Here is a 13,944-nt window from a genome sequence, read left to right as displayed (position 1 = left end):
AGACCATTTGAGAATCTTTGAATTAAAAAGAGAAACTGACACCATTCCATTCTTCTGCCATTATGGCTAGTATTGTTGATATATCACCATTTCAGAAGTTTTCTGTTAAATTAAGTTTTAGAGTATCCACAACGTCTCAATATTGATTTTCTTGTCCAATTGTGATATACTTTAATGGATTTAAAATAGTACGTACAAAAGAATTCATCATGGACTTCCCTGTTGGCGCAGTGGTTAAGAATCCGCCTGCCAACGCATGGGACATGGGTTTGAGCCCTGGTCCAGGAAGATCTCAAATGCCGCAGAGGAACTAGCCCGTGCACCACAACTACTGAGCCTGCGCTCTAGAGCTCATGTGCCACAACTACTGAAGCCCAGGCGCCTAAAGCCCGTGCTCCGCAACAAGAGAAGCCACTGCAATGAGAAGCCTGTGTATCACAACAAAGAGTAGCCCTTGCTCACCGCAACTAGAGAAAGCCCACACTGCAGCAACAAAGACCCAACACAGCCATAAATTAAAATTTTTAAAAAAGTTTAAGTAAATTTTAAAAATTCACCATATTAGCAGATTCACCCATTTGATCAGTTGTTCTAATGCATTAATTTCACTGTCATGTAGCATTCCACTATTAGATTAGACCAGGGGTCCCAAGCCAGGCTGCACAACAGGAGGTGAGCGACAGGCAAGTGATTGAAGCTTCATCTACCGCTCCCCATAGCTCACATTACCAACTGAACCATTCCCCCTCCCCTGTGGAAAAACTGTCTTCCACAAAACCAGTCCCTGGTGCCAAAATGGAGACTGCTGGATTAGATCACACTTTACTTATCCTTTTACTATTCATAGACATTTGAGTTCTTCCAGTTGGGGCTAATACAAATAATTCTGCTAAAGACACTGCTGAACATGTATCCTGTCACACACATGATGAGTTTCTCGAAGTATTCATTCAGAAATACAATAGTTGTGTCATAGGACACAAAAACCTTCACTTTTTTTTTTAACATCTTTACTGGACTATGATTGCTTTACAATGGTGTGTTAGTTTATGCTTTATAACAAAGTGAATCAGTTATACATATTTTCCCATATCTCTTCCCTCTTGCATCTCCCTCCCTCCCACCCCTCTAGGTGGTCACAAAGCACCGAGCTGATCTCCCTGTGCTATGCAGCTGCTTCCCACTAGCTGTCTATTTTACGTTTGATAGTGTATATATGTCCGTGCCACTCCCTCACTTTGTCACAGCTTACCCTTCCCCCTCCCCATCCTCAAGTCCGTTCTCTAGTAGGTCTGTGTCTTTATTCCCGTCTCACCCCTAGGTTCTTCATGACTTTTTTTTTTCCTTAGATTCCATATATATGTGTTAGCATACAGTATCCGTTTTTCCTCTTTCTGAACTTACTTCACTCTGTATGACAGACTTTACGTCCAGCCACCTCACTACAAATAACTCAATTTCATTTCTTTTTATGGCTGAGTAATATTCCGTTGTATATATGTGCCACATCTTCTTTATCCATTCATCTGTTGATGGATACTTAGGCTGCTTCCATGTCCTGGCTATTGTAAACAGAGCTGCAATGAACATTTTGGTACATGACTCTTTTCAAATTATGGTTTTCTCAGGGTCCATGCCCAGTAGTGGGACTGCTGGGTTGTATGGTAGCTCTACGTGTAGTTTCTTAAGGAACCTCCATACTGTTCTCCATAGTGGCTGTATCAATTTACATTGCCACCAACAGTGCAAGAGTGTTCCCTTTTCTCCACACCCTCTCCAGCATTTATTGTTTCTAGATTTTTTTTTTTTGCGGTACGCGGGCCTCTCACTGTTGTGGCCTCTCCTGTTGCGGAGCACAGGCTCTGGACGCGCAGGCTCAGCGGCCATGGCTCATGGGGCAAGCCGCTCCACGGCATGTGGGATCTTCCCAGAACAGGGCACAAACCTGTGTCCCCTGCATCGGCAGGCGGACTCTCAACCACTGCGCCACTGTTTCTAGATTTTTTTGATGGCCATTCTGACTGGTGTGAGATGATATCTCATTGTAGTTTTGATCTGCATTTCTCTAATGATTAATTAGATGCTGAGCATTCTTTCATGTGTTTGTTGGCAATCTGTATATCTTCTTTGGAGAAATGTCTGTTTAGGTCTTCTGCCCATTTTTGGATTGGGTTTTTTTTTGTTATTGAGCTGCATGAGCTGCTTGTAAATTTTGGAGATGAATCCTTTGTCAGTTGCTTCATTTGCAAATATTTTCTCCCATTCTAAGGGTTGCCTTTTGGTCTTGTTTATGAAAAACCTTCATTTTAAGAGATAATGCCAAACTGTTTTCTCAAGTGGCTGTACCAACTTAACTTGCTATCAGCAATACAATAGTTATTATAAATAAGAAATCTTGTGATTCTAAGCCCTGTGGTTACTGGAATAATCACTCATGAACAATGACATATGATTTTAAGCTCTTGATTCACAAATTCTCCAATCAACCTTAACAACTACAGAGAAACTTTTCAAGTGCCCAAATATACCAAGGCAGATATGACATTAGAGTCTTGAACTTCCTGCTAAATCTCGTTTCTATTTGCCTGTGTGCATTAGCCCAAGGAACCACTGTGTTTTAGTGTCTTGTCTCCACATCTGTTATCATGTCTCACTTTCCACTATAACAGATAACATTTCCCCGCATTTCTACAATTTATCTTAACCTACAGCAAAATCAAAAATTGGCAGAGGAAACTAACTGAAAGAAAAATAGTTGATTCTGTATTTGTGAAGAAAATTATTAATATAATAAAAACTGTTACATTCTGACTGGAATATATAACAACCAATTCTTATTTCTAAGAGATTCTTTAATGAAACGTGTTAGTAAGTATTTTGGCCAACACAAAAGATATCTAATTAACTGAATCTACTGAAAGTGAAATGGTACTGCTTTACTATTTGAGCTACTACCTTAAAGCAATCGAAAAGATGATCAAGCTGTTCAGGAGAAAAATCCCAGGCCAACTTTGCCAGAAGGTCATGTACATTCTTCACAATGGCTTCATGTTTCCCTGCCTGTTGAAAAAAATAATAATAAATAATATTTATTTAGGACAAAAATAAAAACAAAAAGTCATATTATACTTAAATTTGAATAAAAACAGGAAATAAGCTGTACTGTATCAACCTCTATTAATTAGTACAATATTCCTACCTGCTTAATGTGGTTATAAACAAAATTCCTAATACTTTAAATGGTTTAGAGCTGCTGTTTGTACTCATTTGATATTTAATTCTTAATATAAGTGGTAATGCTCTTCAGAAATTCATATGAAAGTTTATTACAGAATTTTAAAAATAAAATTTAGAGAAAATAAGGCAAAATGGTGGATTGTTTCCACACTGAAAGCTTAAGTGCTCAATGACAGCAAATGAGCATTTTGTTGGTTTCTCTTTAAAAAAAAAAAGCTTTGTAAGTCAGAACTTATGTTACTTCCCAACTGACCCATGAAGAACATCTGCCATTTAAGGTAATTAAATTATACATTAATAGTTCTGAAACCAAAATGTTACTTATCCTCATGAAAAGTTTAAATGTTCTGTAATAATTGTAAGGTTTTTAAAAAAAAAATTATTTTATTTTTGGCTGTGTCGGGTCTTAGTTGAGGCACACAGGATCTTCGTTGAGACATGCAGGATCTTTCATTGCAGTGCGCGGGCTTCTCTCTAGTTGTGGCATGAAGGTTTTATCTTGTCTAGTTGTGGCACGCAGGCTCCAGGGCATGTGGGCTCTGCAGTCGTGGCATGTGGGTTCTCAAGCACGTGGGCTCTGTAGTTTGCAGCACGCGGGCTCTCCAGTTGAGGTGTGGGAGCTCAGTAGTTGAGCATGCAGGCTTAGCTGCCCCGCAGCATGTGGGATCTTTGTTCCCTAACCAGGGATCATACCTGCATCCCCTGCATTGTAAGGTAGATTCTTTACCACTGAACCACCAGGGAAGGCCTTAATCATAAGTTTTTGTAATATAGTAATACCACTTTTGTAACATGTGTTTCTTTACATATTTCATAGAAAAAAATGCAATTTATAATTGTTACAAATCTCAGAGAAAAAAGATATAATTGTTATAAATCCATATATTTTATATATATATATATATATATAAACTTGTAATTTACACCCTTCAGCAAAGGGTGTCATGATGGGGGAAACTTGTTTTTATTTTAAAAGTATTCTTGGCAGGATTTCTGTTTAGATCAAGAAACTCACATACCGTTACACAATGACTACCACAAGATACTTAATTTTTAGTATCTTGCTTATAAAATTAAAATGGCATTTTAAATTCCTTACCTGTGCTGCCCAGATATTATCAAGATCTTGTAATGTAAGAGCTTTTTCTTTAATCACAAAACGAAGAATTTTCTCTAGCTTCTCTACATACTGAGGTTGATGAAGACTATCTCGCAAGACTATGGATAATATATTGTTCTGCTGTATCCATTCCTAAATATAATACGAAAATTTTGTTTCAAAGCAGTAAGTTAGAAAAGTTTTTTAAAAAGCAAAACAGGGAGGGCGAATTGGATGAAAGTGATCAAAATATACGAACTTCCAGTCATTAGATAAGTAACTACTAGGGATGGGAAGGACAACAATGATGATGACTAGAGTTAGCACTACTGTAAAGTTTATTTGAAAGCTAAGACATTAGATTTCCATCTCATCACAAGGAAAAAAACTCTTTCTTAAATCTATTAGACAATGGATGTCAACTAAACTTCTGATAATCATTTGACAACACATGTAAGACAAGTCATTATGCTGTACACATTAAACTTATACAGTGCTATTGTGTCAGCATATATCTCAGCAAAACTGCAAAAATCATAGAATTAAAAACATCGTTCAGACTTCTAAATAACATTAATAGGAATTCAAAAACCCAAATCACATTTATGTTCACGAATTATAACATACTAACATAATGTGTTTACATGTTGTTTTAATGTATAACATTACAATAATTATATAGGATCCAGTTTTAAACACAAATACTCCCACAGATGTGATAAATTTACAAAGTATAACCCACTAATGTAATGTGCTTATTGTTGTTTTAATGTAAAATCATTATATAGTACAATAAATAAATGCATGGAATCTACTTTTTCATATACAGAAATGTTCCCTTAAATATGCTACAGAAAACACTTCTCAAACTATCTGTGGAGAGCAATCAATGTTATATTTACAATCAGCTTTAGATTGTAAATCTACATTTACAATGTAAATTTAAATTTACAAATTTACATTTTCTTCATCTGTCAAAAGACTGAGAACAATTTAAGACTAGTGGACAATATTTTGAGCAATCACTCCTCAACATTCCACAAAGCAGGCAAATGGGAGACAGGAGAGCTGACTCCCAACACTGAATCTGAACCTGGCTCTAGATTGTAATACTTCTCAGTATCAACCATATGTCCTCAAAGAACCTTTTATCACAGTTTGATCATTTATACTACTAAACTGAAGACTCCTTTAAGGTAGAGATTATTCTTCACAGATAAACCCCAGTGCTGGCACAGAATATACATTCAAAAATTATTACTGAATAACTTATTACTATAACTTACTGTATGCTATTCATTCCAATACTAAAATATACAAAAATATCTATCATACATCAATGTCAAAATGATATAGATACAGGTGTTCTAAAAATGAAGTTATTAAACTCATGACATTACCTGTAAAGATTTTATTCCTTTAAGTATAATCTCCATTTTAAAACTTCTAAACTGAATTTGCAAATTTATCACCACACCAATTCATTCACTAGATTCCAGCACGGACCCCCTCTAAAGATCACCTCTATCCACTTCATTTATCCAAACCACCAAACTAACTACATCATGAACACCTACCCACATTTAATAATGATAAATTTACCAAAGACACAATACGTTAGCCTATCACTTCCAAATAACCAATCATTTGTAATTACTGTTATAAAGAAAGTTTTAGTATTTAATAGCTCACAATTAAGTCAATCTCCTAATATCAGGTTAGATTTTGTTCTAACATTAACCGGTACTAGTTTTCGTTAAGCAGATTCTTATTCCTAAAAGAAGCAAAGAGGCTTACTGCCATTCGCTCAGCTGTCAGCCACTCTTCCTCCTCAGGATGACCATGTCGATGAGTATAGTATGATACACTAGATATCACCTTATTAATTTCATTCAGTGCATTCATCTTTCCATTAAAAGAAGAAATCTGCAATAATCTGTAAGAAAAATTTGGATTGAGTATCACTACAAGAAACCAAGCAAGTAATTATTTACAGAAGGAAATCTCTTACCTGAGTATCATTTTCAGTCTAAAAATTTCTAAATTTTTTACAGTTTCTTCTTGTCCTGGAATCCTTGAAGCTAAATTCTTCAGAGATTTAATAATCATTGAAAGGGCATCATTTTTGGTTTCATTCTTTGCTTCTTTTTTCAGTTCTTCATCAGTTAAGTTTTCTAAAAATTGTGGAACTATTTCTATAATTGGAATAAAGTACTTTTTCACTGTATGTTGACTGAGAAACTCATAGCATTGTCCAAATGGTCTGAAATAAGGAAAAAGCAATACTTTTGTGATATCCAGTATTTTTACCAAGACTTAACTCCCAAACTAATTTCAACACTTAAAAAAAATTAACAGAATAGAAAACTGAAATTCAATTATTTTCAAGGCCATAAAATAAATCTCTACAGTACAATGAATATTAATTTTAAAAATTAACTTACTTAATAAGGGCTGCAATTATTTGAACGTTTAATGCTGATCCATTAGTAAAACGATCATGCAAAATCTGGAACCCATTTAATGTGCCAAATTTATTGATGAGATCCACGAGCCAACCCTGCAATAGAGTCGATGAGTTAATTTTTTCCTTTAAGAATGGAAAAAGCTACTATTTGAAATACCTTTGTTTGAAATAAGAAATTCAATAAAATAATTATGTAAAGCTGTGTTTTAAAAGAATACAAAATATTTGTATTAAATGGTCACAGAAATATTTATGGAGACTTAGAACTTTTCCTATTGTATTCTGTTCTCTGTATTGCTTGAGCCAGAGGCAGCACAGGTTTAATTTACGAAGTAGTTCCTAGTGGCATGGCTGGTATTTGTTCACATCCCATATGTCTGGTGAACAGAAATTAAGTTTTCGTAGCTAAAAACACAGCTATAGAAAGATGTAAATAAGTTTAAACATTATGTAAATATAAAAATCATATTGTAAGCATAAGTGCACAAGAAAGACCTTTAAATCTTATCTTTTAAAAAGCCAAATTTTACGGGAAAAAATATTAACAGAAACAAAAATTAGGAACAGAGGCCTTTTAACTAACAATCTGAGGCAGAAATAATTTCTACAAACAGAAAATAATTACAAACAGAAAAAAAGTATTCAAAGCACATGTAAAATGCTAACTGAAGACTACATTGGTATATCTCAATTCTAGCTTTGATAGTAACCTATTACGAGCCTCCTGTAAATCAAGTTTTTTTCCTGAATAAATGCACTATAGCATTTTCCTCCCATTTTATTTCCTACCATAACCCTTTTTTAAAGGGTTAATATAGAGACTGACAGTAGGAAGACTTCCGAATAGGAAGCTTGAAAGCATTGCTCTTGTTAAATAACTTTATAGGAGCTCTGAAAATCAGTCCACATTTTAGAGCAACCAAGCAAATGCTCAATCAAGAAGAAGTCACATTCAAAAGTTAGGCAATTTCATTGTGTTTTTACTGACAAATGCCTACTCCTTCCCCAAAGCAACATAGTTTAAGGGAAGCAATGGTCTAATCTTTAATCCTTTTACATAAACTGGAAAGGGCAGAGAGGACTGAATTTGCAACATTAATAAACTGTGGGCTGCCTGAGAAATTTGTTTCTATTGCCTACCTTGCAGATCAGACAAACAAAAGGAGCTTGGAACTCAGGATAGGGAAAGCGACAGAAAGGAGCAGGGACAGTTCAAGAAAACCACAGAAAGAACTACAGATACACAAGACTTTGCGGCAAACTACTGACTGAGGAATATAAGACAACTGTGAAGGCCCCAAGAAGCAGCATGTAACAAGGTTATGTGCTGATCATTAAGTTAAAAGGAGGTTAATGACTCTACAGTTTTATGATAAAACAATTTTAATATTTAATTTTGAAAATAACAAACCAACACACTTTTGGCGATCGAGGATCTGAGGAACGAGCAAATAACTCATCTTCAGGCAATTGAGCACTTGTGGAAACTGATTCACATGGACGTGTACCGTTGTAGATATGGAATTTGCAATGAGGATTTAAGGCCATGGCGAGAAGTTCTAGAAGTGGAAACCAGTCTTGGGACAACTTGGCCACACAAAGTTCCACTAGGCGATGGGTATTGTTAATAATGCACCTCTGTTTATATTGGGGGTGGAGAAGTTGATTCAGTAAGAGAAGACATTGCAATTTCAAACAATGAAACATTAAAATCTTGTTAATAATGATCTCACAACATTTTTCTATACATATGATCATTTAACAAATACTGAGATCAAACTGATATATCAGTAAAATAAATTTATACTTACTCACTTCATAATAGTATTGCACCCAATTTCAAAAGATATTTGAGAAGGGTTACAAATGAAGTAGGCACCAGAGGTTGTCTATTTCTGCTCTATGTGCACAGGAACATGCAAATTACCATTTTCTTTTTTTGGAGTTTCTACTCTAGAGGCAGTAATTCCAAAATCCATGACTTAAACATTTTAAGTCATGTAAATTAACAAAGACCCAAAGATGTGTAATCTAAGCTTCAATTCAAAACTCACAGATCCTTCCCAAAATGTCTATTTCTACAGCTAAAAATTCACATCAAATCAGAAAATGTAAGGATTTATATAATAAGCCACAAGTATTTGTGGGAAATGTCTAAGTTATACTTTCTAGGTTGAAATTCACAAAAAAAGTATATGTTTACTTCGTAACTTTTGAGTAATTCCATTTTATAAATAACCAGAGGTTTGGAATAATTATAGTGCTTCAATGCTTCTATTAAGATGCATACTTTTTCACTTTCAAAATCTCTGGAATATGAGGGTATCTTAGAATTAATGGTAGCTTGAATTAATTTTGTCCTAGACTGAAGGTGTTACCTTAGAGTACTTGTGTTTCCTGATGCAGTCACTTGAAGATACAACCAATCTTAGACTACTTTAAATTCTGTTTGACTTCTGCTATTAAAACTGAGTTCGCATTCATACCACAAACTTGTGGGCATACTAGTTTTTTAAATTCCCAGGGATGATTTTCTTTCTCTCTACTCACTGCCAAGGTTAAATTGTGCAAGATATCTTGCAAGATATCATTTCTACATGATGAGTTTAATTACCAGCTACATTTTCAATGAAATTGTACACACCCTTTGGTAGCCATCTATACTGGGAGTCTCCTATTATATTCCCCATTTGGGGTATTTAGCTTTCTTACTGGTAAATAAATCAGGGCGACTCTACCAATCAACAACACATATTGGATTCGCCAAAAGGTTTGTTTGGGTTTTTCCATCACATCTTATAGAAAAACCTGAACAAACTATTTGGCCAACCCAATACATTTGATGAAATATGGTATCTTACATAAGGTCACAGGGACCTGGGGTTCCAGGTGAGAGATGAAGCAAAGGTTTCATAACTCAAAATGTCAAGCCCATTCTAAAAGACCTTTAACTGAATCAAATACATCAGCAGAGTTGATACATTATTCACAGTAATGTTTTCCAGACAAACCCACAGGGATCACCATGTAAACCTGAGTCTCCAAAATAAATTATAAGACTCACATGAATTTCAAACTTCCAGCCACTCACTGCCTCATCCATAAGGATTTTAGTGAAAGATATTGTTAGCCCATCTCTGAAAAAACGTTGGCATGCTTCACTTTTAACATCGAGACCTAAGAAAAGGTGAAAAAATTAAACCTGACACAAAGTAAAAAGTTCTCTGGCCAGTTATATCATTAAACTGTTTTGAACTATTATGGTTTCCAACTAAAAAATAGTACTGTAGCTTTTGAAACAAGGTAGGGCATTACCAAGAGAGGTTAAATGGTAACTCATTTACACTGAAAACATGTAACTCAGAAAAATGAATTACTATACTCAATAAACTTCAGTAACACTGAGTTGTATAAAACTATATCAAATTAATGAATGCGATGAAAATGCTCTGAAATTAGACTTTTAAACTTTAAACTTTAAAACAAAGACAATTACTGGGTAGACAGGGAATACAAACCATTTGTTTTTACTCACTGAAAGTAACAGTTCAAACTTTTAAACAGTGACTTAAAAACTTCATTTGCCTGTAAATTATTTATCATCAAATTTAAAAGATGAGGGGCTTCCCTGGTGGCGCAGTGGTTAAGAATCCACCTGTCAATGCAGGGAACACGGGTTCGAGCCATGGCCCGGGAAGATCCCGCATGCCACGAAGCAACTAAGCCCGTGCACCGCACCTACTGAGCCTGCGTTCTAGAGCCCCGAGCCACCACTACTGAAGCTCATTCACCTACAGCCTGTGCTCCGCAACAAAAGAAGCTGCCACAATGAGAAGCCCGTGCACCACAAAGAAAGGAGCCCCCGCTCGCTGCAACTAGAGAGGGCCCACGTGGAACAACAAAGACCCAACGAAGGCAAAAAACAATAAAATATGTAAACAAATAAATTTACTTGAAAAAAAATTTAAAAGATGAATCCTGTCTTTCTAATTAGTTCTCTCACTTCTTGGCATCTAAGAATTTTCTTTTTACTTTTGTGTGATTTAATAGAGCAGACTCATGTGCCTTCATCCAAAAAGACAACTTGTAACTCGTCTTAACTCAGAAACTAAATTAGTACAATAAAGTATACTGTGCTTTCGATTATATACTTATTGGTATGTCAGTTAAACCCAGGATCTTCCATAAAAATGTAAACTTTGCTTCATACAGTAACCATGACCCCAGAAAAAAGTGGAGAAAAGCCCCTGAAAATGATATACATCCACTGAATGGCAATGCTATTAAACTAAGTAACATTTTCAGTTTTTGTTCATCACATATTGTCAGGACCTAAAACATGTCTAGTACATGAACCCTTCAATAAATAAATAAATACAACCCAAACTAACCACAATAAAATTTTTTTGAGTGTTGAGAAATATTTTTTATCTGGTAAGATATTTTCATAGGACACTAGATTATGTCTGTAAGATTTTTTTTAAAAAATCATGAGGGCTTCCCTGGTGGCGCAGTGGTTGAGAGTCCACCTGCCAATGCAGGGGACACGGGTTCGTGCCCCAGTCCGGGAAGATCCCACATGCCACGGAGCGGCTGGGCCCGTGAGCGATGGCCGCTGAGCCTGTGCATCCGGAGCCTGTGCTCCGCAACAGGAGAGGCCACAACAGTGAGAGGACCGCATACCGCAAAAAAAAAAAAAATCATGAAACATTCTTTAAATGTTAGGTCTCTATAAGTTAAATAAAATTATTACCCTTGCCATGGAGTCAGACAGATTTCCCAAGGCATCACAGATGTTAAAAATTTGCCTAATGACATTACATTCAGTACATACATCTGTGGATAGCCCATTTCAACTCCTCATTGGATGAACCAGAAAATATAATGCTACTGCCCTTTGTTTTGGCCTTTAAGGCCTTAATCAAGTACAATATACAACAAAAATTAGTCATTTGCTACAAGAATTCAGGTGCACCTATTAGTAGAAGAAAGTCATTGAAAAATGATGTGTTGCAACACAAAACTTTTACATCTGGTAACAGATTTTGTTAATTGCTTTAAAACACACACACACACACACACACACACAAAACACCCTTATTTCCCAAGACTTTTTATCTTTCTCAGAAAAAACCTTTGTGTTTAAAAAAATGTCAAACATACAATCTTGACAGCTTATTACAAAGACAATAACAGATGGGGCTTCCATTAGCATGTCATTTGATTCACTGGCTTTTTAGTAAGTGATTCAAATGGCTGAGTTAAAATATTTTTTACTGAATTATTTTGCAAATTAACATATTTCTCAAATATAAATGGTTTAGGTACCAAAAAAATACTACAAAAATATCTGAAGTCATATGGCCACACAGTGTTTTTAAACTGTAAAATATTCTATAATGTTTTACAGTTTATAAACTGTAAAATATGCTATAATGTGTACTCTTTCACATAACAGATTTTTTAAATCTATTACATTCTAAAAAATGTTTTTGACTTTTGAGTAACAACTTCTTTCAAAACATAAAACAACAGATCCTGTTCTAAGAAACATGAATAGTCATATAAAATTCTGCATTACATTTTAAAGGACTCAGAGGTCCTTAAAGGCTGTCTTAAGGTTTCTATGAACATTCTGCTCTAAGTTTAATATACATAAGCCCTACTAGAAAGTTTAGCGATATAGTGTAGTCTAGGATTTTATAATTGAAAAAAACAAAGCCTTCAAAAACAATGTGGGGCCTTCGCTGGTGGCACGGTGGTTGAGAATCCGCCTTCCAATGCATGGGACATGGGTTCGAGCCTGGTCCAGGAAGATCCCACATGCTGCGCAGCAACTAAGCCCATGTGCCACAAATACTGAGCCTGCGCTCTAGAGCCCGTGAGCCACCAACTACTGAAGCCCATGCGCCCCCTCTTGCCACAACTAGAGAAAAGCCTACGCACAGCAACAAAGACCCAACGGAGCAAAAAGTAAATTAATTAATTTTTTTTTAATGTGAAAAAATATATAATAGCATACATAATAAAAAGTACAGTAAAATATAAACTCACCTTTTTTACTAAGATCAATAGCAGCTTCTAAAAGCACTTCTAATTCCCCTTTCGGCAAAACTGGAACCACCCATCGAGGCCTAAAAATTATCATAGAGTTTTAAAATGCTGCATTCTTTGAGCACAAATGAAATACCATAAATAACTTACCTACTGTAATTGCTTTTACTATGAAAAAGTGAAGAAACCCTGACTATATTATGTACTCATCATAAAATTTAAAAAAGAGATTGGCAAATTACTTGCTTGGTGCTACTGTATTTACACACACAATTTTTTAAAGTACTAAAACTACAGACATAGCATTAAGGGAGAATTCCTTTAATAACTTTCACAGACCACTAAAACTAAAAATAATTATTAAGTGTATACCTGTTGTTAGGGTTAGTAGGAAAAGTGTTCTTTTGAGGTTCAGGTTTATTAGTGAGAAAAAAACAAGTATGACAACCCTTTTCTTTTGTCTTCTTCACAACAGACAAAAGAAATGAGAAGACAAATGGCTGGTTTCTCAATTCACCTTCACAGGACGATCTATCAACTTCTCCTGAAGATTATGGGACTCATATGGTCTCCAAGCTTTTATACAATAAGTATACTTCAACATCAAAGCAATGATACAGATACCACCATATCCAATTAGTATTTTCCCCAATATCAAAAAAGCTCAGTCATTTAGGAATATATCCACTACCAACCCACTACTTCCCCTAAAGAACTTACTTCTATCTATCCCTTAAACCCTTTCCTGAATTATAGCAAATTCCCAAATATTCTTATTTTGATAAAGATTTCTTATTACAAATCATCTGTTAGACATAAATTGATACTACCTTTTTGGGTTACTTTTAGTTACAGAAAAGCATCTTTTTTAGTTCCCTGCCACTAAGGATTTACTATAACTCAGTCCTCTGGTTCTAATTAGAAGTACACTCTAGTAATAATAACAAGCATCAGACAAAGTAAACAATAATACAATCTCTTACAGTAATGTGCTATACAGTAGGACCCTGTCGTTGATCCGTAAAAAACTGGAAGTAATAAACTAGAAAAGCACTACTTTATCAGCATGGCAACTGGTAATAATGAG

General features: G+C 35.2%; 1 protein-coding gene across 4 annotated transcripts in view; it reads right to left on the bottom strand.

Moving 5' to 3' along the window:
- Positions 1-13,944, bottom strand: part of LOC117310664 (ubiquitin carboxyl-terminal hydrolase 9X-like) — a 145,557-nt gene that overhangs the window by 101,537 nt on the left and 30,076 nt on the right. For all 4 annotated transcript variants that reach the window (XM_033850373.2, XM_033850374.2, XM_033850371.2 and 1 more), the window contains exons 4-11: positions 12,858-12,937; positions 9,868-9,980; positions 8,223-8,441; positions 6,781-6,896; positions 6,348-6,599; positions 6,134-6,272; positions 4,337-4,489; positions 2,956-3,060 (exon numbers count right to left, since the gene is read on the bottom strand). In XM_033850373.2, the coding sequence (XP_033706264.1) occupies positions 2,956-3,060; positions 4,337-4,489; positions 6,134-6,272; positions 6,348-6,599; positions 6,781-6,896; positions 8,223-8,441; positions 9,868-9,980; positions 12,858-12,937 (1,177 nt within the window). The remainder of the gene's footprint in view (positions 1-2,955; positions 3,061-4,336; positions 4,490-6,133; positions 6,273-6,347; positions 6,600-6,780; positions 6,897-8,222; positions 8,442-9,867; positions 9,981-12,857; positions 12,938-13,944) is intronic.

This window comes from Tursiops truncatus, assembly GCF_011762595.2.
Source record: "Tursiops truncatus isolate mTurTru1 chromosome Y unlocalized genomic scaffold, mTurTru1.mat.Y SUPER_Y_unloc_2, whole genome shotgun sequence".
In the NCBI taxonomy this organism is placed as follows: domain Eukaryota; kingdom Metazoa; phylum Chordata; class Mammalia; order Artiodactyla; family Delphinidae; genus Tursiops; species Tursiops truncatus.
This window is presented reverse-complemented; position numbering and strand designations above follow the sequence as displayed.